The sequence below is a fragment of the Balaenoptera acutorostrata genome, chromosome 10 (genome assembly GCF_949987535.1).
Source record: "Balaenoptera acutorostrata chromosome 10, mBalAcu1.1, whole genome shotgun sequence".
Classification (NCBI taxonomy): Eukaryota; Metazoa; Chordata; class Mammalia; order Artiodactyla; family Balaenopteridae; genus Balaenoptera; species Balaenoptera acutorostrata.
Genome location: NC_080073.1, coordinates 69405226 through 69430806, shown reverse-complemented (window position 1 = coordinate 69430806; position 25581 = coordinate 69405226). Strand labels below are relative to the sequence as shown.

At 44.7% G+C, this 25581-nt stretch overlaps 1 protein-coding gene across 1 annotated transcript; it reads left to right on the top strand.

The window, feature by feature from the left end:
- Positions 1-18775, top strand: PPIL1 (peptidylprolyl isomerase like 1). Its single transcript, XM_007197954.3, has 4 exons — positions 1-160; positions 3015-3169; positions 16969-17037; positions 17579-18775. The coding sequence occupies exons 1-4, from the start codon at positions 105-107 to the stop codon at positions 17797-17799; spliced, it is 501 nt and encodes a 166-aa protein (XP_007198016.1). The 5' UTR covers positions 1-104; the 3' UTR covers positions 17800-18775.
- Positions 18776-25581: the final 6806 nt, after the last annotated feature.

Sequence of the window (25581 nt, the reverse complement as noted above, 5' to 3'; positions counted from 1 at the left end):
GGGAACCGGAAGTGTGTGCAGCGGCGGCGGGTCCCCGGCGAATCGGGTCCCAGGCGAATCGCCGGAAGTAGCAATTGCTACGGGAGGTTTCCGCCAGCTTCGCTATGGCGGCGATCCCTCCAGACTCCTGGCAGCCGCCCAACGTATACTTGGAGACCAGGTGAGGGCCCGGCCTCTGGGGCTGCGCTGGCGGAGGCGACGCGGAGCCCAGGCTTAGCCGCGGGGCTGGATTCCCGGCGCGCTCCTTCGGGAGGCCGACCTCCTCGTGGAGCCGCGGTCGTGGCGGCAGCCTGAGGGCTGAGTGGGGACCGCCACTGCCCGCGTCCGAGCTCCGCACCGACTCGCGCTGAGACTTTAGCGACAGAGGCCCGATTGCCTTCCTCTCACCCCTCCGTTCGTTCATCCTTTCATTCAACTAACGTGTATTGAATCTACAGGCCGGGGACGTAGGATCTGAGGGTCAGAGGTGGATAAAACACAGCCTTGCCTTTAGAAGCTTACAGTATAGTGAAGGAGACAGATTTGTAAATATTAAGGTTGTAAGTAGCACAGTTGTATAAATAGAGTTTTAGGAGAACACAGGAAGAAGCACATTTATTCTCTCCTATCAAAGAGTGGTAATATTGAGCACCAAACAGCTAGTGCCATGCCCCTGATGTGTAGCATCGCATTTAGTTTAATCCTCTTAGCAACTCAGATCATGTAGGTACAATTCCAGCTTCTCTCCAGTTTTAGCAGGAGAAATGTCAAAATTTACAGAGTAAATGGCTTGATTAAACCCATGTAGCTAGTAAGTAGGGGAACCTCATTTGGAGCCTGGTCTGTCTGCCTTATGTGCTAGGTTCTTTAGCCCCATTCATTCCATTGCTTCCTTGGAAAAAGTTAGAAGTGATCTTTCCAAAGTAGGACAAATAACCTTAAGTAACTTCTTACTACTACAACAGTATAAAATTGAAATTTTGTAGTCTGACCTTCATCCTGGCCTTTGCCTACCTCTCTCCCTACATCTGCTGTTTTCACACCAGCAGCCAAGGTCCAGCCATCGTCTTTCCATCTTTCTATTCTTGCCCATGCTGCTTTTCCATCAGAGCACAGTTCTCTCAGATGCTGCTCTTGCCCCTTGGCCATTTCCCCCACCTTCTTAATGAGAAAATTCTACTTTTTCTGGCCTCAACTTGAAAGTATGTTATTTCTGAACTCACCTGTTAGTTTTTTTAATTACAGCATAAATCAAAATTTAAATCCAAGCAGTTGTAGAAGTGTATAGAATAAGAAGTGAAAGCCACTCCTCTCTGTAAAAACACCATTAATAGTTTGTTGGATGACCATCCAGATCTTTTTCTCTGTACACATAGGCATCTCTTTTATGTTCTATTTTTAAACAATAATAAGATTGTATGACCATATTGTATATATATATTTTTTCTGTAATTTGCTTTTCTTTCGCACACTAGTACATGCAGCCTTCCGTAGTGTGGATATTTCATATTTTAGTCATTCCGTCTTTGAAGACTTAAATTGCTTCTCATATTTTTTTTTGTTAGGACAAATACTGGCATAAACATCCTTGCACATATTGTATCCTTAAGCATTTTTGTAAGTTTCTCCATAGACTAGAAACTTAGAAGTTGAAATTGCTGTCAAAAGGTATGCACATTTCAAATTTGTATAGGTATTTTCTGGTTGCCATTCCAAAAAGTTATTCCCTGTATTTTACAAACATCCACCAGAATGTTGCTCCGTGAGAGGAAAAGCACTTAGAACTGTATCTTGCACAGAGTAGTTGTTAATCCGTGTTGAATGTTAGGAGTGTGAAGAATGAATTGCCAGTAGAAAGGCTTTTAGAAAACTATGTTCTAGCACATACTACATTTGTTAATAGAGTGCTTACACTGTGCTTGGCACTGGGTATTCAGGCTATACAGAGTTGACTCAGCTCACACATTCTTGGAGCTTAAAGTCTAGGTGAGTGATGAAATGGAGGGGAAGGCACCTGTCCTAAGTCTTACTTCTTCCTTTTCCTTAGCACTACTTCAAGGGGAAAAGTACTCATCACATTGGGCAGGTGTGAAGCTTTGAAGTAATCAGATTTTGCCTTTGTTGTACCCTTCCTAAATACACACAAACTGTACCTTTTTTTTTTCCCATTAAATTTTTTAATGAATAGGTAGTAATTTACATAGCTCAAAAATACAAAAGCTTAGGGCTTCCCTGGTGGCGCAGTGGTTGAGAGTCTGCCTGCCAATGCAGGGGACACGGGTTCGAGCCCTGGCCTGGGAGGATCCCGCATGCCGCGGAGCAATTGGGCCCGTGAGCCACAATTACTGAGCCTGCGCTTCTGGAACCTGTGCTCCGCAACAAGAGAGGCCGCGATAATGAGAGGCCCGCGCACCGCGATGAAGAGCGGCCCCCACTTGCCGCAACTAGAGAAAGCCCTCGCACAGAAACGAAGACCTAACACAGCCAAAAATAAATAAATAAATAAATAAATAAATAAATAAATAAATAAACCCAAAGTTTAAAAAAAAAAAAAAATACAAAAGCTTAAAAAAGATATTCACTGAAAACCTTCCTGTCTCCCATTTACCCACTTTCCACCCCCACCCAGAAACTTATGTATGTATAAATAAATTTGAATTCCCAATATTTTAATGTCCAACTTAAAAAAAATTACAAATTAAGTGTAAGATTTTTTTCCCCTAATTCAGGGGTTGGTTATATTGGTTATATTGGTATAGTGATTTCTTGTGTACAAGGTGTTAGAATTTTTAGTTGTCCATGGTCATTTTGCTTAAAAGAAGTACCAGAAGCCCCTGCATGTTTTACTCAAAGGAGGTATCTGTGTTTATGTTATTTGCATTGTGTTGTTTTCCTATGCTGAGCATGAAATCTGATATTTATCATAATTTCATGATTTATAAGCTTGAAAAGGAAGTCATGGAGCAGTCCCATAATGTTTCTGTCTGCTGTGACCTTGTTCTTGACTGGAGCTCTACTGTCCTCTCCCCCTGCAGCATGGGGATCATCGTGCTGGAGCTATACTGGAAGCATGCTCCAAAGACTTGTAAGAACTTTGCTGAATTGGCTCGTCGAGGTTACTACAATGGCACCAAATTCCACAGAATCATCAAAGACTTTATGATCCAGGGAGGTGACCCAACAGGGACAGGTACAGTTAAGTCAACGTTAGTTTCTGAAGCCTCATCCTGTTATAACTGGGTAGAAGGTAGTCAGGGCTCTCTTCCACATACCAGGGACTAGGTTAGTTGATTCTGGTGACTACTCCTGCCCTTGCTAGCACACCCCCTTCCCCAAACACACACAAGTGGAATTGACCAGAAACCAATCTTGACTCCCGGACTTTATAGAGTTTCTCATAACTTCTGTGTATTGCTTTCTAAGAGCAAATAATGTTTGCCTGAATTATAGTACTGCATAGAGTAGTCTGGATAATCAGGAGTAAAGAAGGACATTTGCAGTGTTTTGAGGAAAAGAAAATAGTGAGTTCTTAGATTGATTCATTCATTTAACAAATACTGAGCACCTGCCTTGTGTCATATATTTTTATGAGCTCTGGGATATGGCTGTGCCTAGACGAAAAAAAAGAAAACCCAAACTTCCTGCTCTCAATAAAGCAGGAAAAGGATGTGGGGATGGGACTTTAGTAGAAAGGTCAGGGAAGTTCTGTCTGAAAGATGTGATTGGAACAGAGATCTGAAGGAAGTGAAGGAATGAACCTTGTGACTGAGAGAAGAACATTCCCATGGAGGGAAGAGTAGACCCAGAGGCTGTGAGGCAGGAGCCTACATAGGAGATCATGTAGGACCTTGTAGGGCATAGTAGAGACTTTGGGTTTTATTCTGAATAAGATGGGAGCCATTAGAAGGTTTTGAGCAAAGGAGTGACATGATCTGACTTATTCTTTAAAAAGATCACTCTGGGAATTCCCTGGCGGTCCAGTGGTTAGGGGTCTGTGCTTCCACTGCAGGGGGCACGGGTTCAATCGCTGGTCGTCAGGGAACTAAGATCCCACATGCTGTGTGGCACAGCCAAAAAAAAAAGATCACTCTGACTGCTGTTTGGAGACTAGATGATGTGGGGCAAGAGTGAGAGCTGGGAGCCAGTTAGAAAGCTGCTGTAGTCATCCAGTCTAGATATATGTGGTTGGACTAGCCTGATAGTAGAGAAGGTGGTGAGAAGTGACTGGATTCAGGTTACATTTTGATAGAAATGGAGCCAGTGGGATTTGCTGAGGTTGGAAGCCGGGAAGGACAGGCGTGTGAGAGAAAGAGATTGGAAAGAGAGTGGAAATGTTGATTAATGGGATATGAGTGTGGAGTTCATGGAAAGGTTTGAGATGTAGGTATGAATTTGGGAGTTATCATCGTTTAGTTGGGATTTATTAGTGAAATTGGTAGATGCCAACATTTATAAGTTTCAAGGGCCCTTGCTTCCCAGTCTGCATTTTCTCTCTGCTAATTCCTATTCCTGCTCTTTTGCCTTTAAATAAGCTTGGTTCTCTCTGTGGCAGTTTTTTCTCAGTCTTTTTCTTCCTTGTCATTCTCAGTTGTCCTTTATTTATCCTTTATGACGAAGAGGCATTCTATTTTTTCAATATATATGGACACATTTCAAAATATAGAATATAGAGGAAAGTAGAAAAAAAGAACAAAAAAATCACTCATAAGAGGGAATTTCCTGATGGTCCAGTGGTTAGGACTCCCTGGTTGGGGAGCTAAAATCCCGCAAGCTGTGCGGCGTGGCCAAAGAAGAAAAGAAAAGAAAAAAAAAATCACTCATAAGTTTACCTCCTAAAGATTCCTAACCACCATTAGCTATTCCCCCAATGTCCCACCTCTCAGAAATGACAAACATTAACTTTTGGTGGCCATTATTCTAGACATCTTTCTTTTCAGATACCTAGTTAAAAGGATGGATAACTAGCTAGATGGAAATAATTTCAAGAGAATAGGCTATGTCATGCATGCTATTGTTTTTAAAACAAAAAGTATTTTATTTAATTTTGTATGTACTTAACAGAAAAATTGACTTCCTGCTATGAAAGATGAGGCAATTAGTACTTAAATTTCTACCCATTCTTATTGTTTAGGAAAAACTTAGTTTTACTTGCTTCCTGTGTTGGGAAAAACTCAGTTCTTCCCTCCTGGGTTTTTCCTTTACTTTCATATGCTCGCACAGAACACTTCACTGACACTTCTGGTCACCAAATGTATGGAATTTTTCCCCACAACAAGCAGCTCCCTGTGACACCAGCTGTGTTTGATTAATTTGCTAGAGCAGGTCCGAGAACTCAGGGAAACCTAAGTGCTTACTTACATTTACCAGTTTATTAAAGGATATTGTAAGGGATACAGATGAACAGAGATGCTTCAGGTGAGGTCTGGGAAGGTGCTGAGAATGGGAAATTCTATCCCCATTGAGTTGGGGTGCATCACCCTCCCAGGGTGGATATGTTCGTCTGCTTTGAAACTCTATAAACTCTGTGCTATTGGGATTTTATGGAGGCTTCCTCATGTAGGCATGATCAATTATTAGCTCCATTTCTAGCCTTTCTCCCCTCCTTCCCTCTCTGGAGAAGGGGGTGGGGCAGGCACTGAAAATTCCAAGCTTCTAATCATGACTTGGTCTTTCTGGTGACGAGCCCCCATCCAGGATTCCACCCAGAGTCACCTCATTAGAACAAAAGATGGTCCTAGTGCTCTAATCACTTAGGAATTTATAAGGGTTTCAGGAGCCCTGTGTCAGGGATAGGGTCAAAGACCAAATATTAGAACAAGAGACGCTCCTAGTGTTCTTACCACTTAGGAATTTACAAGGGTTTTAGAGGCTCTGTGCCAGGAACCAGGGGCATCTATATGTCTCTCTCTCTCTCTCTCTCTCTCTCTATATATATATGTATATATAGATACATCTTTTTTTCTGTTATCTCACACCTGTCCTCCCTCCCTTGCTCCCACTTTTTTGTTGTTAGTTTTATTTTTCCTTATCAGAGTTTACAGCATTTTCCATTCTGCACCCGTGAGTCCCTCAGTTACAGTGTGGATTCTACATTTCAGAGGGTTCAGTGCTCACCACTAGGCTTTTCTATTCACAAGTGGTAGAAGGCAGAATATATTGTTGAGTGGGTTTTTTTTTTTAGATTTTTTTTTAAAATTTTATTTATTTATTTATTTATGGCTGTGTTGGGTCCTCGCTTCTGTGCGAGGGCCCTCTCCAGCCGTGGCAAGTGGGGGCCACCCCCCATCACGGCGCGCGGGCCTCTCACCATCACGGCCTCTCCTGTTGCAGAGCACAGGCTCCAGACGTGCAGGCTCAGCAATTGTGGCTCACAGGCCCAGCCGCCCTGCGGCATGCGGGATCCTCCCAGACCAGGGCTCGAACCCATGTCCCCTGCATTGGCAGGCAGACTCCCAACCACTGCGCCACCAGGGAAGCCCTGTTGAGTGGTTTTTATTGCAAGGGCTGGAGGGTGTTATATTTTCAAACTCAATCATGTTTGAGAATTTCTGCCAGTTACGCTTATAGTTGAAAAAGATCATGACTTATTTACTATTCTTGGGCCAGACTAATTCTCTCAGATCTTTTTAGACAATTCTGCTCCATTGCCTTCTGGTTTTGAACATGGCTTTGGAGAATACTGAGGCTGGATTTACTCCTTCCTTCAGTTCAGGGAAATTTTTTTATTTGTATTTCTGAATATTTTCTCTGTTACACTTACCAGATTTTCTGTTTCAGGAAACTAGTTATTCTTTATTTCATTGCCTTTGCCTTCCATATCTGTCACATTTCTCCTGAGTAAGTGAGGTGATGTTTTTCGATTTTTTCCTGCATCCACTGAAATAATCTCAGACCTTTACTCTGCCTTATTCAGTTTTGAGCCCTGTCTATTCTGTTCTTTACTGCTCTAATTTATTTATTAGTGCTGTCTTGGTGTCATTTGGCTCTCAGTCTGTTTCCTCAGCTCTGCAATCTTTTCACCTTATTCTGTTGATTTGTTATCTTGTCTTTGAGCTCTTGTTTTCTTGGATTCTTATTTTTGTTGAAGCATCTGTAGCTGAGACAACCATGGAGAAGCCCTTCTTGGATTATATCTTCTCCCTTCTTTCTCTCCTTCCATTTGTTGTGTATGTTTGCATAGTCTCCGTGCCATTTCTTGTTGTCAAATCCACGCTTAACGTCGGAAGCTGCATTGACCTTACCTTTTATTTGCTTGGGTACAGTGTAAGTGGATTCTCTTTGCCACTCTCCCTACCTTTGTGGGACTAAGTGGATTCTCTTTGTCACTCTCCCTACCTTTGTGGGACCAGTCATCTTCCCCATCCCAAGTGCTAGGTTGCTTTCTTTCCATTTTATTCTAGCCTGCTGAGGGTGTGGGAGAGAACACCGGCTCAGCTCATGCTGAGTGAGCCCCTGTGGGAGGGCTGACTTCTGTTCTGTCTTCCGAGACTCCATGCCGGTGGTGTCCCTCTACCCCCACCCCAGACCCTGGGTAGCCCCTGAGTATAGCTGTAGCAGAGGAAAAAGAGCCTCATACCTTTTTTCGTTTTCAGCTGGGTTTCTATAACAGAAGACATATTAGCGAGAGAAAAGCATACAAATTTATTTAATATAAGTTCTGCATGACATTTCCTTTATAGGGAAATGAAGACCTGAAGAAGGGGTTACCTTGAGCGTTTTTAGGCTAGGTTTGATAAAGAGTGGAAAGTTGTGGGAAAATGTGAGTGGACAAAAGGGGTATGAGTATAAGCTCAGTGTAGTAAACTAGGGGAGACTTAGCAAGGCTTGTTCGTTCAGATTCCTCTTGGGTGTCCCTCTTTCATGAAAGTAGGGATGTTCCTTTCCTCCAGGTATACGGAGGGGACCTCTCACTTGAGAGTCTTATGACCCACTTCAGGGGAATGTCAGAAAGTCCTTCCTGCACCTGCCGTTTCTCACATTCCTTCAATTTGAAATACTCATTATGCCAGGGTGCCTTATTTTGGAGTAGCATGTCCTGATCCCTGTCATGGCCCTGTGTTCCTCCACCTAACTAAGGTGGTCGTTGCTATTACCCTGACCTGCCACTCCTGAGCGCCTGTGGTGTGTGGGCTTCTGTCTTCAAGGGCTTCTCCTTAACTTCTTCAGGGCTGTTCACCCACTCCCCTTGTTGGCTTCTCAAAATTGGAGGGTATTTGTGAGAATTCTCTGGGTGACACTCCTCCTTTCCTGATTACTACTTTTCAGGAGTACAGGCAGAAGAATCTCTTATTTCTTTCCCTGACTGACTCTTTTCAGAATCTTTGGAATAAGTTTGTCTCCCTTTTCTTATTTGGTTGTTGCTGATGAATTTTTGGCTTTGAAAACAATTGAATTTTTTGTGTTTGCCTCATCAGTTATTGGGGAAGGCTAAGTCTAATTCTGCTTCAGTCCACTTTCTTTATCTGAAAATGTCCTGTCAACACTTTGTTGTACTTCTTTCCTATCTTCTTCCTCTTTCTTGTTGTTATGAGATAAAATTTTAATTCATAACACCAGTGAACTGAGAGTTCTTGATTAGTGTACAAGAATTGGAAGTGACTCAGATGTGAGTGCTCTTGTCAGAGCTTCCCTGTATTTCTGTAATTAGTTCGCAATCCTTCATAATGTCACATTTCCATGATGTAATTTTAATGAAATTGAGTCACTCAAAAGATTTCCAAATAATTGCGTCCAGCCTCAAGTACAGTGAGTGGTTGAGCTAAGCCTTTTGGCAGGCTTATGGTGGAGGGCAAACAGGAGTTAGGCCCTCCTGGGTCATTAGTATGGACTGCTGGCTAACTAGGTAACATAATTTTTGCTGAACATCTCAGATGACCAGCATGTGGCATTCTGGGCTCTTCAGCAGGTCAATGTAGCTTTTCTATCCCCGATGTATCCTTTCTGTCCCTCAGTCCGGCTCCTCTGGAACTATACTTTCCATGGTCTTTCTTTTTTTTTTAATTAATTAATTTATTTTTGGCTGCATTGGGTCTTCGTTGCTGCATGCAGGCTTTTCTAGTTGCGGCGAGCAGGGGCTACTCTTCATTGTGGTGTGTGGGCTTCTCACTGTGGTGGCTTCTCCTGTTGTGGAGCACGGGCTCTAGGCGTGCGGGCTCAGTAGTTGTGGCACATGGGCTTAGTTGCTCCGCGGCATGTGGGATCTTCCCAGACAAGGGATCGAACCCGTGTCCCCTGCATTGGCAGGCGGATTCTTAACCACTGTGCCACCAGGGAAGTCCTCCAGGGTCTTTCTGATACACCTTTGCCAGATGTTTTCTCAATTCAGATGTCTTTGACCTCTTGCTTCATTTTAAACCATTTTTCTTCTTTTAACTTTCCTTTATTGTAATAACTCTATGCTGGCTCCTCTCTTAGCCTTCTGAATGTCTTTCCTCTGTTTTCTACTAACTTCTTCTCTTTCTCCTCTCCCTGTAAGACATGGCATCCTATCAAGCTCTTCCTTTCATGTTTCCAGCTCTGCATGTAGCCTCACGGTGCTCACCAGCTGCCGTGATTACAGTGATTAATTACGTGCTGATGATGCTGTGTGTCACCCTCACTCTGATTTCGTCTCACCTCTTAGTAGCTCCAGGAACACCTGAAATTTCACGTGTTGAACAGCAAGCTCTTGTTAATTTTATTCATTTGATGAATATTTGCTAAGAGTCTGTGGGGTATCCTGTACTATTCTAAGGCCTGTGAGGAGTATTTAAGCATTAGAAGCCAAGGCATTTTTCTCTTCCTTGCAGAGAACCCTGCCCTGCCAAGAAGACAGTGTATTCATTATAAGAAACAACTAGAAAGTAATAATATGATAAATATGCAAATGCATGGTGGTATGCTATGGATTATGTATAGAACATTTGTTGGGATAATTCATAATGAGAGAAAAAGTACAGTGGAATGGGGTTAGAATGGGATGGAGTAATATTTTGAGGTGGGCCTTGAAGGAAATGCAGGATTTTAACTTTTGAGAGGACAGGGAAGGGCATTTTATTGATAGATTTAGGAAGAAGAGTGAATACAGAATGGAGGCACAAGTGACACACATGTAAGGTGTGAAGGAGAACCCACCACCCCAGGTGTCACGTCTCATGCTGGACTGGCTCTGTGACGTGACCCAGCCACCTCTCCACGCCCAGGACAGATGCATAAAATGTGATTTCTGAGACCCCCGAACTGCATGCTTAGGGGAGAGTAAGGGAGGAGCAGTTTGGGGCAGAGTGCACAGAGTAGTAGGAGACAGCATGGGGGTTAAGATTGGGCCAGTTCATGGAGACTCCCAGACGGGAGTTCAGATTTGAATTAGCATCATTCGGGGACCATATTGGACTCTTGATAAGAAAAATGTGTGAGGACATTTAATCCAGCCGTGATATACGGCAAGGTAGTGTAGTGTGGGGGTGAACAGAGGGTCTTGGAGCCCGCTGGGCTTGGGGTTGAATCTTGGCTTCACACGAACACTTACTAAGTGTTATGTTAGACAACTTATGTGACCTTGCTGAGCCTTCTTATATATAAATGGGGAGTGTGGTTATATGTACCTCATGAGGGTTGTTGTGAGTAGTAAACGAGCAGATGTTTATAAAATGGTTAGCACAGGTTCAACACAAAATAGGAGCTCAAAAAAGTATGGGTGTTTATTGTTTATTTTGGTTGTTAATTCATTTAACAAATGTCTGTTGGACTCCAGGCATTATTGTAAGAGCTGGGGATACAATAATGAATAAGAAAGCCCTCATGGAACGCTCATTCTGGTGGGAGAGACAGTGAACAAATAAGTACGTAATACACTGTCAGGTTGTGCATGACAAATGATATGGAAAAAATGATGTACAAGGGGATAGAGCAGGGATTCTCAGCCTTGGCAGTACTGGCATTTTAAGCTGGATAATTCTTTGTCGTGGGGGCCGTCCTGTGTATTGTAGAATGTTTAGCTGCATCCCTGACCTCTACTCCCTAGATGCCAGTAGAAGTCCTCAGTGTGACAGCCAAAAATGTCTCCACGTGTTGTTCAGTGTCCCCAGGGGGCAGAGTCACCCCTGGTTGAGAACCACTGGGATAATGAGGGAGGTGCTACTTTGGATAGTGTGATTAGGGAAGACCTCTCTCATAAGAAGGCATTTGAGCAGAGCTCTGGATAAAATAAAGTAATGAACCATGAGAATGTCAGGGACAAGGACAATCCAGAGGGAACGGCAGTCAGAGGTCTTAGAACCAGAGTGTGCTCTGCAAGAAACAGCACAGAGGCCACTGTGGCTGGAGCAGGTGAGTGAGGGGGAGAGTGGCAGGAGGTATCAGAGAACCAGATCATGGAAAGTTTGTAAGTTGTGATGAAGACTTTGGACTTTGTCTGAAGTGTGATGAAATGTCACTGGAGGATTTTGAGCAGAGGACTGCCATGATGAGACTTGTTTTAAAAGGATCCCCTGACTTCCACATGCAGAATAGACTGGTGTGGAAAGCAGGAGGCAAGGCCAGAAGCAGGGAGATGAATTAGAAGCTTTCATTGTTGTCAAAGCTAAAGCTTATAGTTTGCACTATGGTGATAGGGTTTCTGTTGGTTCTGGTCCTCTGGGAAGCACATGCCAAGACAGAGTGAGAAATTCAAGAGATTTAATGGGGTAACACTTGTGAAAGGTAAAGGGGGGAGGGAGCAAGTGTTGGAAGGAGAAGTCTTCACATATCAGTGCAGGTCTAACATCTGTGAAAGGAGAGAGGGATGTGGAGAAGGAGCCAGTAGAGGAAAATGAAGAGCTGCCAGTAAGGTGGGATTTCAAGGAAGGTGACATCAACTGTCCGATGCTGCTGTTGGGTCAGGCAGGGTGAGGCCTGAGGATTGACCAGTGGATTTAATGACAACGTGGTGGTACCGATGACCTTGACAAGAGCAGTTTCAGGGAATGGTGAGGGCAAACATCTGAATGGAGAGCATTCAAGAGGCTGGAGAAGAAGTGGGGTGGGGTTTTTCTGGAAATTGATGCAGAGAAATGGGGAGATACTTGGAAGACAGTGTTGTCGTTTTTCCAAAATGTGAAATAGTAATACCATGTTTTTATGCTGATAGGAATGATCTATCAGAAAGAAAAACTGATACAGGAGAAGGGAAAATTGTAGCTGCAAAGTTCCTTAAAGGTGAATGGGATTGATTAGTATGTGGTGGTGGGATAGTCATTTGAACAATTTATTTATACAGTGTATTAATAATGGATGAAGCAAGGTAAACGGGTAGAGATATAGGAAGGAAAGTGGATTTGGTGATGAGAACCTGTGAAAGTTCTCTTCCTTTTTCTCAGTGAAATAAGAAACAGAGTTATCCACAAAGAGCAAGGAGCAGAGGGGGAATGGTGGAGGTTTGAAGACAGAGGAACTGGCGTAAACTTGGGCAGACCACCTCCCAAGGTGGACTGTTGGTCACAACCTACAGTCGTCTCTTGCAGAAAATGCTCAGATTATCTCAGTTAAAGGAGGTTCATCATCACTGATTCTACTGTGTTTGCTTCATGTTATATACTACATGGTTTCCATGCATTGTCTTACTTAATTCTCATAACAGTCCTTTGAGACATAAGTACTACTACTATTCCTATTTTTTGGACAAGGAAACTGGGGCTTAGAGAGGGTAAGTATATTGCTTAAGGTTACACAGCTAGTAAGTGGTGGAGTGGGAACCGAAATCCAGATCTCTCTGACCCCAAAGGCAAGTGAGGAAGAGAGGACTCTATCTTAAGAGCTAAAGCTTCTTGGAGAACTGTAGTATTGTTTGCTGTGTTAGATCTGGTATCTGGCATTTGCCCTGGTAATCCAATAGTAGCTCCACTAGTCAGTTCCCCCTTCCTACTGTTACTAACAAAGTGATTGTATCAATTTGGGATGCTTCTGGCTGCAAGTAACAGAAAACCACAGAGGCTTAAACAAAGAGAGCTTTTGTTTTTCTCACATAACAAAATGTCTGGAGGTAAGCAGTTGCAGGCATTGGTTCATCTGCCCAGCAGAGTTGTCAGGGACCCAGGCTTGCTGTGTCCTTCCACTCCACCATTCTCAGTGTGTTGGCCTTTGATCTCAAACTTGTCTTATGGTTGCCAGGTGGCTGCTGCTGCTCCTGACATCACCTCTGCTTTCAAAGAAGGAAGGTGAGGAAAGAGCTATGGGTGAAAGACAGGAGTGTGTTGTCCTTTTTTAATCAGGAAAGCTATAGCTTTCCTAGAAGCTCTACTCAATGTCTTCTGTTTATGTCAGTAAGTCAGAACTGGGTCATCTGGCTACCCCTAGCTGCAAACGGGACTGGTCAGTACCTGCCTTTTTTGTCTCTGAGGTTGAGGCAGGCCATGGAGAAGGGGTTGGAAATGCTCAGAGGACATCTGCGGTATCTGTTAGAGGCTCTCTTGCTGGAAGAGAGGCTTTGATTGGTTTGGTTAGTTGCCTTCTTGTGTCGAATGCCCCAGGCAGAGCTTTCACGTGGGCCTCCTAATGGCTAACTGGCTGACCTGTGGCTGCTTTAGGGCTGGATATTAATCCGTGATTCCATCAGCTGTGGCATGGGAGTGGTAGGCACAGGTAGCACCAAGTATGGTAATCTTTGTGTAAGAGACCACTCTCCATGTCTTAGATGCCACTCTAGTTCACCTTGAGAGGTTTCTACAGTCAGTGAGCAGAAGGAAGAAGCACATCAGAGCAGTCTTGGGGATATGACAGGTTTTTTGTTTTTGTGTTTTAAAGAAACAGAAAGCACAGATCATACAGAAAAAGATTAAGGAATTTCAACTGCAAAAAATTCTTTGCATGAGAAGATCCCATTAAAAGAGTGAAAAAAGTAAACTGGAAAAAAGTATTTGCAAAAGCATTAACTGACAAAGGATTAGTATCTAGAATAATCCTACTAATAAAACATATATAAATTTTAAAATGTGAAACCACTCGGTAGAAATGTGACTGTTGACAGAGGAGGGAAGCTAAATAGCCAGTAAACAGGAAATTACGCACAGCTTCAGGGAAACGCAGTTTAAAACACCACAAGAGATCTGACACCTTTCAGACCGACAAACGTTAGAAAAAGCCTGGCAAAAGGACCTCGAGCAGTAAGGGTGAGAGTGAGAGCACTGTGGGTGGGGCGCACATTGGGGCCACTTCTGGCAAGATAGTTGGGGAAATCTAGTACTGGTGAAATGCTGATACACTGTCAGCCTGCATATCCCCCATGAGGTATAGTCCCTGAGAGCTCCTGCACTTGTGTTTGGGAGACAGTATAGGAATGGTTATTGCAGCATGGTTTATGATAGCAAAAACATTGGAAAGATCCTAACTATCCATCACCATGAGAAAAGATTGTGTTGTAATCGTTCAGTGGAACGAATGCTACAGAGAGCTGCATGGAACAAAATGGATGAATATCACTTACAGTGGTGACCCAAAAAAAGCTAACTGCAGAAGAATATGTAGAGTATAATACCATTTATATAAACCTAAAAACATGCAAACAGCAGTACATTTGTTTAGGGATGCATACAATGTGTAGTAGAAAAGAAAATGCACGGAAATGACAAACTCCTGGTCAGAAAGAGTAGTGGTGACCTGAGAGGAAAATGAGATCCTTCACAGCAGTTGTTAGCTCTTGGGGGAGTGGTGGAGTTGGGGTAGGGAAACAGGGTGTGTGTGCCTGGGGTCTTCGACTGGATTGGCCACACTTTATTTCTTGAGGGGAGGCTGCACAGTTGTTTGTCATATTATTCTTTGTATCTTTTTATGTCTGAAATATTAAATACATTGAATAAATGTTTAAAGGAGAGGACAGAAGAGTGGAAGAACTTTGAGGGCACAGAGTTTGGAAAACAGGCCTGTGCCTGTCTCCCTTGTATCTGTACTAGAGGAGGCACACAGCACGTTTTTACCACAGAGCTTCCTAATTTTTGGCTTTATATGTGATCATTGACATCTGTTGCCTGCTCTGCACCGGAGAACTCTTTAATCACTCCCTGTCCATTTCTCCACTATTCTGCATGCCCAAAGGAATGTTTTGATTGGAATTATTTGTCTTTCTGACAATTTGCTGCAAACCCTACTGAGTTGAATTAGGTTATGAAAAGATAACATATTATGATTAAATGGTGCCTTCGAGGCCCAAACTACTTGCAATTGGTCAAACTATGCCTAGTGAGTGAAGTGGGGCTTCCATGCCCTTTCCTCTCATCTCCTTCTGATTGCTTAAACCCCCAGGCTTTATCTGTGACTCTTGACTGGCCTATCCTGTTTGTGGTGCCATTCATATGTTCGGTTTCAGTTCCTTGAGAGTGGGGCCCTGAGGTTCTGGCAGTCCTTGGCTTGCAGAGATCACACTTCCAAGGCTCAGCCTGTGGACAGACAGTGCACTGCTGAACTTCATCCTCTTCATGCTCATTCAAGCCCTGGAGGTAGGGCTTGACCTTAGTTTGTCCCCATAGCCCTCTTTCTCCTCTCTCATCTTCAGCCCTAGCACTTCTACTAACCAACCCCCACCCCAAGCTCAAGCAGGAACCTTGACTCCGTAGTCAGAGGGAACATACTGGTTATATAATTGCTGTTTGGAGGTATATTGGCATGTTGGAATTTTTGGAATGAATTTTTACATAGTTTGGTAGTTCAGTAATTTTCCAGAAGCATGGGTAGCCTGGGCCAGGTGGGAGGTTTCCCCAACTCTGTTAACATTCACCCCCATTCCTGTTTGCATGAGAACAGTGTTTTCTTCCTGAACCGGGGGCTGTGACAGGCTCCCTGTGGTGGAGCATCCTAAAAGACACAGCAAAGGATTTTTTACCATGGAAACACCTTAGCAGGGCCCAGGGGCCTCTGGGGGTGGACATGGTGCTTTAACATGCTACTTTCACAGCAGGCTGTAAAAGGAAGTGAGCTCCTTGCCTCTGGCCTGTTTCCTGGCTGCCAGGCAAGCAGAGTAAGCTGATAAATCTGCTGTTCACTTTGTTTCAGGCTGTTTTGTCTTGACTGGTCAACTTGGAGAAACCAAAGTAGTTCAACAAGACATATGGTTGACTAAATAATTGATTAAGAGAGTTATCTCCTATTAGGACATTTTTTCCTATGGAAAAATCTTATTTAACGTATCATTTTTCTCTAACAACAAAACCTGGGTGCCCAGAACAGCAAGGGTATGGACTCTTGTGGATATATGAATAACCTGTGATGTTGCTAGCAAATCATTCCCAGTGCCATGTTTCTTCATATTCTCCTTACAGCACACTGCTTCTCCTCCCAATGAATTCTCCCTACTGTAATGTTATTCTTTTCTGCCACATTGCCACTCAGCACTGTCCTTGTTTCTCCTTAAGCTAGTTATCTTTGACTTAAATGAATTTTATTTTCCTTCATCTAGGTTAAGGGTGACAAATAGGTTTCAATTCTTACGCCATCTCTGATCCATTAAAAATGGCTGCCTGGATTCCTGGGTTGGTAAGGATTCAGAGGCCAGTCTAAGCTCAGCAGGGAAGAATGCTGATTGATTAGCAATGTCTGTGATGGGCATAGGGTTAGGGCTTGGAGCACTCCTGTCTAAAGTACCCATAAAAATGTAAAAATTTAGGAAACCTCTTAACACATCAAACCATGAATGGTGGTTATTTGTAGATGGTTAGATTACAGGGGACTTTAATGTTCCTTTGATAATGATCTATGTTTTCTACATTTTGACAGTGAAAATGTATTACTTTCATAAGCAGGAAAAAAGCACTCAGTGTTATTTTGAAAAGAAACGTCTTACCTAAATGAAACCAGTGATTTGAATGTGCTGTGCCAGTGCTTGATTCTGCTGCTGGGCTGTGTAGTTGCAGTGTCCTTAGCACGGTGCTAGGCATGCTCACTGATTTTCCTTTCCTGTACTCCAAAAGTCATTTGACCCTGGACTGTAGTTCTTGGTGTGAGGTAGAATGTGGGCTGATTGGTTTCCTGTCTTCTAACTGGCAGGTCGAGGTGGTGCATCTATCTATGGCAAGCAGTTTGAAGATGAACTTCATCCAGACTTGAAATTCACAGGTAGGTATATGACCTGGCTGGACTGGGTACGAAGAGGGTGTGGATTTTAAAAGCTCACTCTTTTGGCTGTGATTCAAGGTGAATGCCTGACACCGTGGCCGGGTGCCATGTAGCTGCCCAGCTGCAGAGCCACAAAGAGCTCTGGCAGATTAGAGAAAGCGGCCTCAGGAGTCCCGAGCGATTCAGAGTGCCGAACTGAGTGATCTTGATTCTAACTACTTGTTGAATGTTGCTGTTATAAGCTTCCTCAAAGAAGCAGGAGACCTTCCTGAATTTTTGAGGGGAACTGAGAACATGGTCCAGAGCTTAGCAGGGATCATCATGGATAGAGGCTAGGGAGTAGGTGAAGACAAGGAAGATGAGGCCATCGGGTAGTGCAGATGTCAGCCCTTGTGCGAGGGCAGAGAGCCTGCCCTGAGGGGAGGTTTGTCTGGTCGGGTGGTTGGTCTGGCTTCTTTTTATCCCTAGGCTGGTGTTGCAGATCCAGGCTGGAGCTATGGGGGTTATTCATACTCTTTCCTCTCTTCCTTTTTCCCGCCAGGGGCTGGAATTCTCGCAATGGCCAATGCCGGGCCAGACACCAACGGCAGCCAGTTCTTTGTGACCCTGGCTCCCACCCAGTGGCTTGACGGCAAACACACCATTTTTGGCCGTGTGTGCCAGGGTATAGGAATGGTGAATCGAGTAGGAATGGTGGAAACAAACTCCCAGGACCGTCCTGTGGACGATGTGAAGATCATTAAGGCATACCCTTCTGGGTAGACTTGCTGCGCTCTTGGGCACACCCAGGTCTTCTGAGATGGCCCCAGTGAACCAGTTTCCAGGTGACCTAGAATGACACGTAACTCTAAACTGCATTTTGGTCTTGCAAATCTGAGGCGCTGAGGAGGCCTGGGGTCTTGGGTGAGTTAGAGATGGAAGTGTATTTTAATGGGATGCTTCTTTTCTCTTCCCCAGTGCCTGTGTTGACAGAGCATTTGCAGAAATGCCCATGCGTAATTGTTCACAGGTTACTGCTCACTGCAGATGACCCATACTGCTCCTTCTTGTGTGTATCTGCTCTATACACTTGGAATGAAATGAAGCCAACTCCGTCATTTCACAGTGCCTAACGAGCCTCTTCTTGCAGAAATTTATATTCTGGGCTACACTGCAGTCTTTGGTGGCTGACAGCCATAGAATTCAAAACCAAGTAGTGTCTATCAGCCTTCTTAACTGTGTGCGCCCCCTATTTCAGTCTCTTGCTTTTGTTCTTCCAGGGATTGTATGCATCTCTCTCTATATTTTCCCTCTCAAAACCAGAACATCAACACTGCTGTTTCCGACACTTAGACATCCCACGCAAAGCCACATTGAATTTTTGCCAAGTGAAAAATGCATCCAACAATCAAGTTTCTAAGAATGTGCCAAGTGGGGAATGATAATGTGTAATAATCAAGAAATGAATTTATTAAAAAGAAGCAGAAGCACTGACCATTTTTTCCCCAAGAAGGAGTAGAAATCTATAGTGAGCATACGGAAAGACTATGGATTCTCCTTAAAAAGCAGTATCCTCATAAAGCAGAAGCACCACTTAAGTTTTTTAACCTAAGACTTTAGAGAAACTAGATAAGAGATTTTATATATATTTTTTTAATCTTTCTGATTTTTTTAGGGAGGGGGCGGTGAGAGAAAGGAAGTTAATACCTATGGAATACATAGAGCTTCCAAAATAAAATGCCATTGATGGTTGAAATCACTGCTGTAGTTTGATTTTAAATATTGTATGAGGTTCTAACAGCCATTTGGATCTCTGAACCATTTCAAGTAGTATTGCAGGGCTGATATTCAAGTTGTCATATCATTTTAGGTTTTTGGATCTCTAGTAGACTTCTCCCATCCAAGAGTAGGTTTGACTTTAAAAAGTCAAACCTACCTTTAAAAAAGCAGTACCAAAGAAAGAAGTAAGTGATGTCGATTAGCATGTCTGAGTGAGGGGGAAGCCCCTGTAGATTAACCAAGTGGATGTGCTGAGAGACCTGAACCATTCCCTGAACTTGGAAGAGATATACCTGCATGTCCTCACAGGCCCAGAGGCAAAATGTGTTGTGGTGTTTGTTTTCTTAATTGGGTAGTTTCTTGATTGAAAAGGGGATTATAGCTTAACTGTTCATCCTTATCACTCTACATATTTTGGAAATGGTGATGGAATGGCCAAACAAGGTTCTGTTCCCCAGGCCTTCCCCATGTTCAGCCTCTTTCTCCATCTTTCTGTCTCTTTTCTCTCAAAAACAAAAAAGCAAAACCCATCAACAAACTACGTAAATGACTTTGTAACCTCCCAGACATGGTTTGGGGGTATAGAGTACTATTCTGGGAAAATAGAAATACATTTCTTTCAGCCTGGACTGGCTGGACATAATAGGACCCACCTCTAGGAGCAAAGAATAAGATACTCAACCACTGACCTTCCAGAATTAGAATCCTGAAAATCCCTGCTTTCACCCAGGTCATGAGAGTGGTGGAAACGTATTATCGCTACTTTGAGAAGTAAAGAAGGTTGTGATTACACTTGGGAAGAGAGCTACACAGGCACAGTTCCTTGTTTCTGGATAAGTATATCAAATGTATGCCGAGGTGATCACACATGCAACATATGCCAGTTTTCATAAAGGATGTGACCTCAGAGAGTAAAACTTGAACTGTTTCAGTTTCCAGTGATTCTGCCAGTTAGCCAGAGATGTAGAAATTCCTGACTCTGTGTAAAGGGAGCTTGTGTAAAAGGAATTCTGGTTGATCCCTTTGTCATACGAGTGTCCACACCCTCTCTGGAAAAGTACAGTTAGGACAAGTCTTGTGGAAGTGGGGTGTGCTAGGGCACAGATAGCTCATTTCACTCACAGCTCAAATAGATCAAGGTGAAGGTAGGTTATGCAGAGAACGCAGGATGAGTTTGTAACTTAGATGGAGATTAATGAAGATAGGTTGTGGGACTGTGAGAGCTAATCAAGGGACAGGAGATATATAGCTTTGGTGGGAAGGATAGGAGATTCCAGACTTTTTAGAGAAGGCTTGACGTTGGGAGTAGATAAGCCAACAAAAGAAGCCTTCCAACAAGTGCCCATGGGATGGGTTAGAAGTTTGGTACCCAGACTGGAAAGTGTGTGGCCCCCAAGGGTCCTAGCCCAGGGCTTCTCACTCTTTGCCACACTCAAGAATCACTGGGGAGCCTGCTAGAAAGCAGATCCGGATTCAGCATCCAGCTAGAGATTCTGCGTTTCTAACCAGCTCCCAGGAGATGGTGACTGCTGGTCCAGATACTACACTTTGAGCGGTGAGGGCCTAAAGGTTACGTTTGTCAACATGAAATTGGGGTGCGGAGTGGTTCCTAGAGCATGGAGCAATCAGGACAATAACCTTTTCTTCTGCCTCCTAGACCAGTAGTGGTCTTAGAAAACTGAAGGAATTCAAAGCTCTTGGCTTTGGCTGCTAAGATTGAGCTTTAAGAAACAATGCCCTTCCACCTTCCATTGCCATTTAGTACACCACGGACATCAGACCATGTGTGACACTAAGATCCTGTGAGGGCACCAGAGTGGGTGAGATGGTATGGTTCACTAGACATCACAGAAATTCAGGGGAGAGGTTATCAGCAATTATGACATTGAGGGTAAAGGGCTCTGGAACCAGACTGCCAGAGTTCAGAGCCCAGCTTTACCGCTTAGCAGCAGTGTGATGAACTATTAATAGTTTCTTAATCTCTCTGTGCCTTAGTTTCCTCAACTATAAAATGAGGATAATGGTCCTAACCTCATAAGGCTATTGTGAAGATTAAATGAGCCAGAGCAGGTACTTAGAACAGGGACCAGCATTTAGGAAACAGCTGTCCTTATTACCGGCGGCCCTTGAAGCCACCACATACTTCTCCTGCCTTTTCACACCAACATTTCAGCAGCCTGACCTTGCACACCTCTCCCTCCCGCTGGGCTAACCTCTGAGAGCAAAAGCCCTTGTCTTATTCCCCTCTGGGAGTTCTCTTAGCACCTTATGCAATTCTTTGAGGTTATTGCTGAATAAATCAAATTAAAAATTGTTCTCTGTCAGGAAAAGATTGAGATCCATTTGCAGAAATAATAGCATTACCCAAGTCTCCAAACCCAGGCTTTAGCTGGTATGGCAGCAGAGCCTTTCCACTAAGCCCTGTGGAAGTCCTCAGCTTGATTTATTTTTGGACTGTGTCTCCAGAATATGTCAAAATAGCTTTCCCTGCACAAGGGAAAACGATTCCTACCCTCAGATCCTCGAGCCAATCTGAGCTGTCAGCGTGGCCCTTTCTGGCACTACATTCTTGCAACGTGTGGAGGAGGAAACATTGAAGAGCACATTTGTTTAAGTGGCAGAGTTTACTGCCTACGAAGCACTTCGTGGCCTCAGAGCCCTGTTGCCTGTAGGGTAGATTACTATTTTTCAGGTAAATATCGGATAGGGATCTTCCAGCAACATTTTTTTAACAGATAAAAGAGGGGAGAAAAACAACAAAAAAAAGAAGCAAAGTGTAGGGGAAGAAAACGTGTTAGGGTCTCACTCTAAGGCTGGCTTGGTCTGATTTTGAAAAATGGGTCCTTATTTGTTCTTCCAAGTAGGTAATCCATGATCCCTAACTGTCTGAAACCACAGATGGCCAGTTTTGGGTCAGGTTTGTGGACAGTGAGATGTGAGGCTTTTGTGTGACCTTGGGCGAGTCACTTTACCTCTGAAACTTGGTTTTCTCATTCATCAAGCGAAGATCAGAACAAGGCCCCTATTAGCCCTAAATTTCTGAATCTAGGTCATTCTAAGAAGATTCCTTCAGCTGCCGAATTTCCGTTTAGAATGCTGTTTTGGAAATTTGCCACTAGAGGCCAGTGTGAATACAGTTTAGCCTTGCAGCTTCTTCAAAAGGCAGACGCCTACCGATGCCTTTTCATGATTCTAAGCCAGGCCTGGCACCCCTTGGGTGTGGAAAACCAGCAGCTGCTCAGACTGAGTGGGGCCAGAATTGAGACATCAGCCTGGCATTGAACAGGCCTGGGAAGGCTCTCTGTCGGCACAGGCCCGCCAGCCCTCTTTCCTGTCTACTGGACTAGATGGAGGAGAAGCCCCCCGTGCATGGTGAGGGTGGATGAGCCCCTGTGCCCGGGGCCTGGTTCTGTAGCATGCCTCGTTGTAAAGAGCCAGCTCCCTCTTAGCCACTTAATGTTGCACTTTACAGTTGAAGCCATTCATTCAGCAAGTAATCTTGGAGCCCCTCTTTTAGGCCCAGCAATAGCAAATATTTTCAGAGTCAACCAGAAGGAACCTTAGAGGACTTCCCTGGTGACGCAGTGCGTAAGAATCCGCCTGCCAGTGCAGGGGACACGGGTTCGAGCCCTGGTCTGGGAAGATCCCACATGCCGCGGAGCAGCTAAGCCCGTGCGCCACAACTACTGAGGCCACGTGCCACAACTGCTGAAGCCCGTGCGCCTAGAGCCTGTGCTCAGCAGCAAGAGAAGCCACCGCAATGAGAAGCCCCCGCACCGCAACAAAGAGTAGCCCCCACTCGCCACAACTAGAGAAAGCCCGCGCGCAGCAACAAAGACCCAATGCAGCAAAAATAAATAACTGGATAAATAAATTTATTTTAAAAAAAAAGTTATTATTGCCCTTTCTCTGTTCCATGGTCTGTGGAAGCTTCTTATATGTATTTTTCTCTTAATCCCCAAAGCCATCCTCTGAGGTTGGCATTATTATGCCCATTTGCAGATGAGCAGACTGAAGACCAAAGACAAGTAGCACTGAGCCTTGTACAAAGTGAATGAATGTATGGAGTAACAGGCCCAGTGTTGCAGGGCTAGTAAAAGGCAGGTCTAGGACTTGAACTTGAGAACCTCTGATCCCAAGTTTAGCCCTTTTATCTCTATCTTTGACATACAGAGGAGGAAGATGAGGTGCAGAAAAAGAGAATGATCTGGTGGCGGGGCAGGCGTTAGGACCCAAAACTCCTGCCTTGCAGGCTATCCATCCTAGAGCATCCTCAGCCCAAGCTGGCTGGGAGGCTCCAGCCTTAGCCATCTCCAAGACCCTTCTAAGCAGAGCCTGCACTAGGCCTGCCAAGGCACAGCAGGAGGGGGAGAAGGAGGGAGGGAGGAAAGGAGCACAAATGACCCTAATCAGTGTGTTTATTGGATCATAACGGTATTAGCCTCACCACTCAGCTAATCTCACAGACTCACTTTCCTCTTTGTGAGGATCTGGCCACAGCTCCATTAAAAGCTGCTGGCCCGAGTACCTGTGAGGAAGCTCTTGTACAGCAGAGGTGGTGGGGAAGGAGGGAGAAAGCAATATTTCTACTTCCTCGTTATGCTGACGGAGAAAATGGCCATTTCACATTAACTGTATAAGGAAAGCCCCCAAGGAAAGGGAATCCAAGGTTCACAACTGTCTTTGGAAACATTCAGCTCTAAGAGAAAATGTTCCCTTTGTGCGTCCCCTTTTTGAAAGCATTTGTGATACTTTTAAGAGAAAACAAGAGAAGGGAAGAAACTCATGTTTGGGGAACATACCACATGCCAGGTGCTTTACATGTATTATTCCATTTAATCCTCTGAAGGCCTGTAAACAAGACATCATAATGTCCATTTCATAGATGAATCCATTTCATGGATGAAGCTCCATGTCAGATGGCTGGGTCTTGGCAGAGCTGAGCTTCAGGCTTGGGGTCTGCTGTCTCCCTCGGTCATACCGGAAACTCCCACAGGAATGGTTTCCATACCATTCTTTGCCCCCTCCTCCAGCTCAGAAAATATGGAAGCTGGTTTTCGAGCCAGGTCATTGTGTAACCTTGGCAACTTCCTTGAGCCATAGTTTTTCCATCTATGGAATGAGAGGGCCAGACTTGGTTTCTCTGGTCTAAACCTGGGCAATTTTATGATGGTATTTTCTTGCAGCACATTCTCATCTAATTGGACTCTCATACCAATTTGGAGGGGATGGGCGTATGGGTATCATCATCCCCATTTTTTTTTTTTTTAATTTATTTATTTTTTGGCTGTGTTGGGTCTTCGTTTCTGTGCGAGGGCTTTCTCTAGTTGTGGTGAGCGGGGGCCACTCTTCATCGCGGTGCGCGGGCCTCTCACTGCCGCAGCCTCTCTTGTTGCGGAGCACAGGCTCCAGACGCGCAGGCTCAGTAGTTGTGGCTCACGGGCCCAGCTGCTCCGCGGCATGTGGGATCTTCCCAGACTAGGGCTCGAACCCGTGTCCCCTGCATTAGCAGGCAGACTCTCAACCACTGCGCCACCAGGGAAGCCCCATCCCCATTTTTTAAGCTAGGGGAACCTGAGAAGCAGAGATAGATAGAATGAGGGGTTCAAGGTCATAACATGAATGGTTGGGATGGAGACAACCCAGCACTGCCTCTTGCCCCCAGGCAGGCGGGCAGGCGGCCTCTGAGAGGCTGTCAGCAGCAGCTCCCAAAGCCTGACACCTGAGCCTCACCCTGGCTCCTGATAGAATTATCAGAGAACTGGGGAACACATACTTCCTGTAATCAGGGCAACTTTTCTTAGCCAGGGGTGGAGGAGGCAAGATGTGAAGTGTGTCTGATGAGCTCCTCTCTCAGTGCAGGGCCCAGAGTTAATAAAACTCAGGGAAATCACATCAGGCAGCTGGAGATGCAAGCAGACGGGCTCCAGGGGCAGGGCCACTGGGACTTCAGCTTCCACACAAAGCCAGGCTCGTGGCATTTTGTGCACGTTTCAGTTTTCTTCAGCAGCCAGGCAGGCAGATAGAAGCAGCTTGGCATGAAAATGAATTTAGAGCTTGGGGAAAAAAAAAAAGAATGTTTCACCCTTGGTGGCTTTTCAGACTGCCCAGTGCAGGTACAGCCAGGGGACATGCTAAGGAGCAGCAGTGTAGGGAAAATCTGAGGGCGGGGTGGGGTGAAATAGCCCCCCTCCTGACCCCATCAGCCTGAGGTGGGGAGGGGCACAGAGTCCTGAGGCCTAGGCAGACCCTCAAGCAACTGTGGCAGGGGAGCAATGGGAGGGATTTGGGGGAATAGACTCGATCAAGCCTTTCCAGTTGAAAGTCCAGCTGTTTCATCCCTCACCCAGGCCAATCAGGAAATCATCAAGTGTGTTGGTGGGAGGCTGGGACTTCAGGGAGGGACATAGGCTGCTTTTAAGCTTCTGAAGATTCAAATGCGAGGATTCATTCTCTAGTTCCCAAGATGCGCAAATAAGAGGAAATGGGCTGATTATCAAGTGGAGAGAGAGTTCAGGAGGCCCAAGAGCAGACTGGCTGACTGGGGGGTAATATATTCAAATGTAATTAAATCCAGCAAAAAGGAAGAGAGGGAGGCTGAGGCCTGGGAAAGGCTAGGCTGTGGAGGACCAAGATCCAAGACCAAGGCCTTCAGGGCACACCCCCTGCTAGGCAGGAGAAGAGAGAGGTATCTACCCAAGAGAAGTGTTTTGGAGGTTCAATGGAAGGAGAAACTTGGTGACCTTGGGTAAATCCAGGCCAGCTTCCTGGAAGAGATTGTACCTG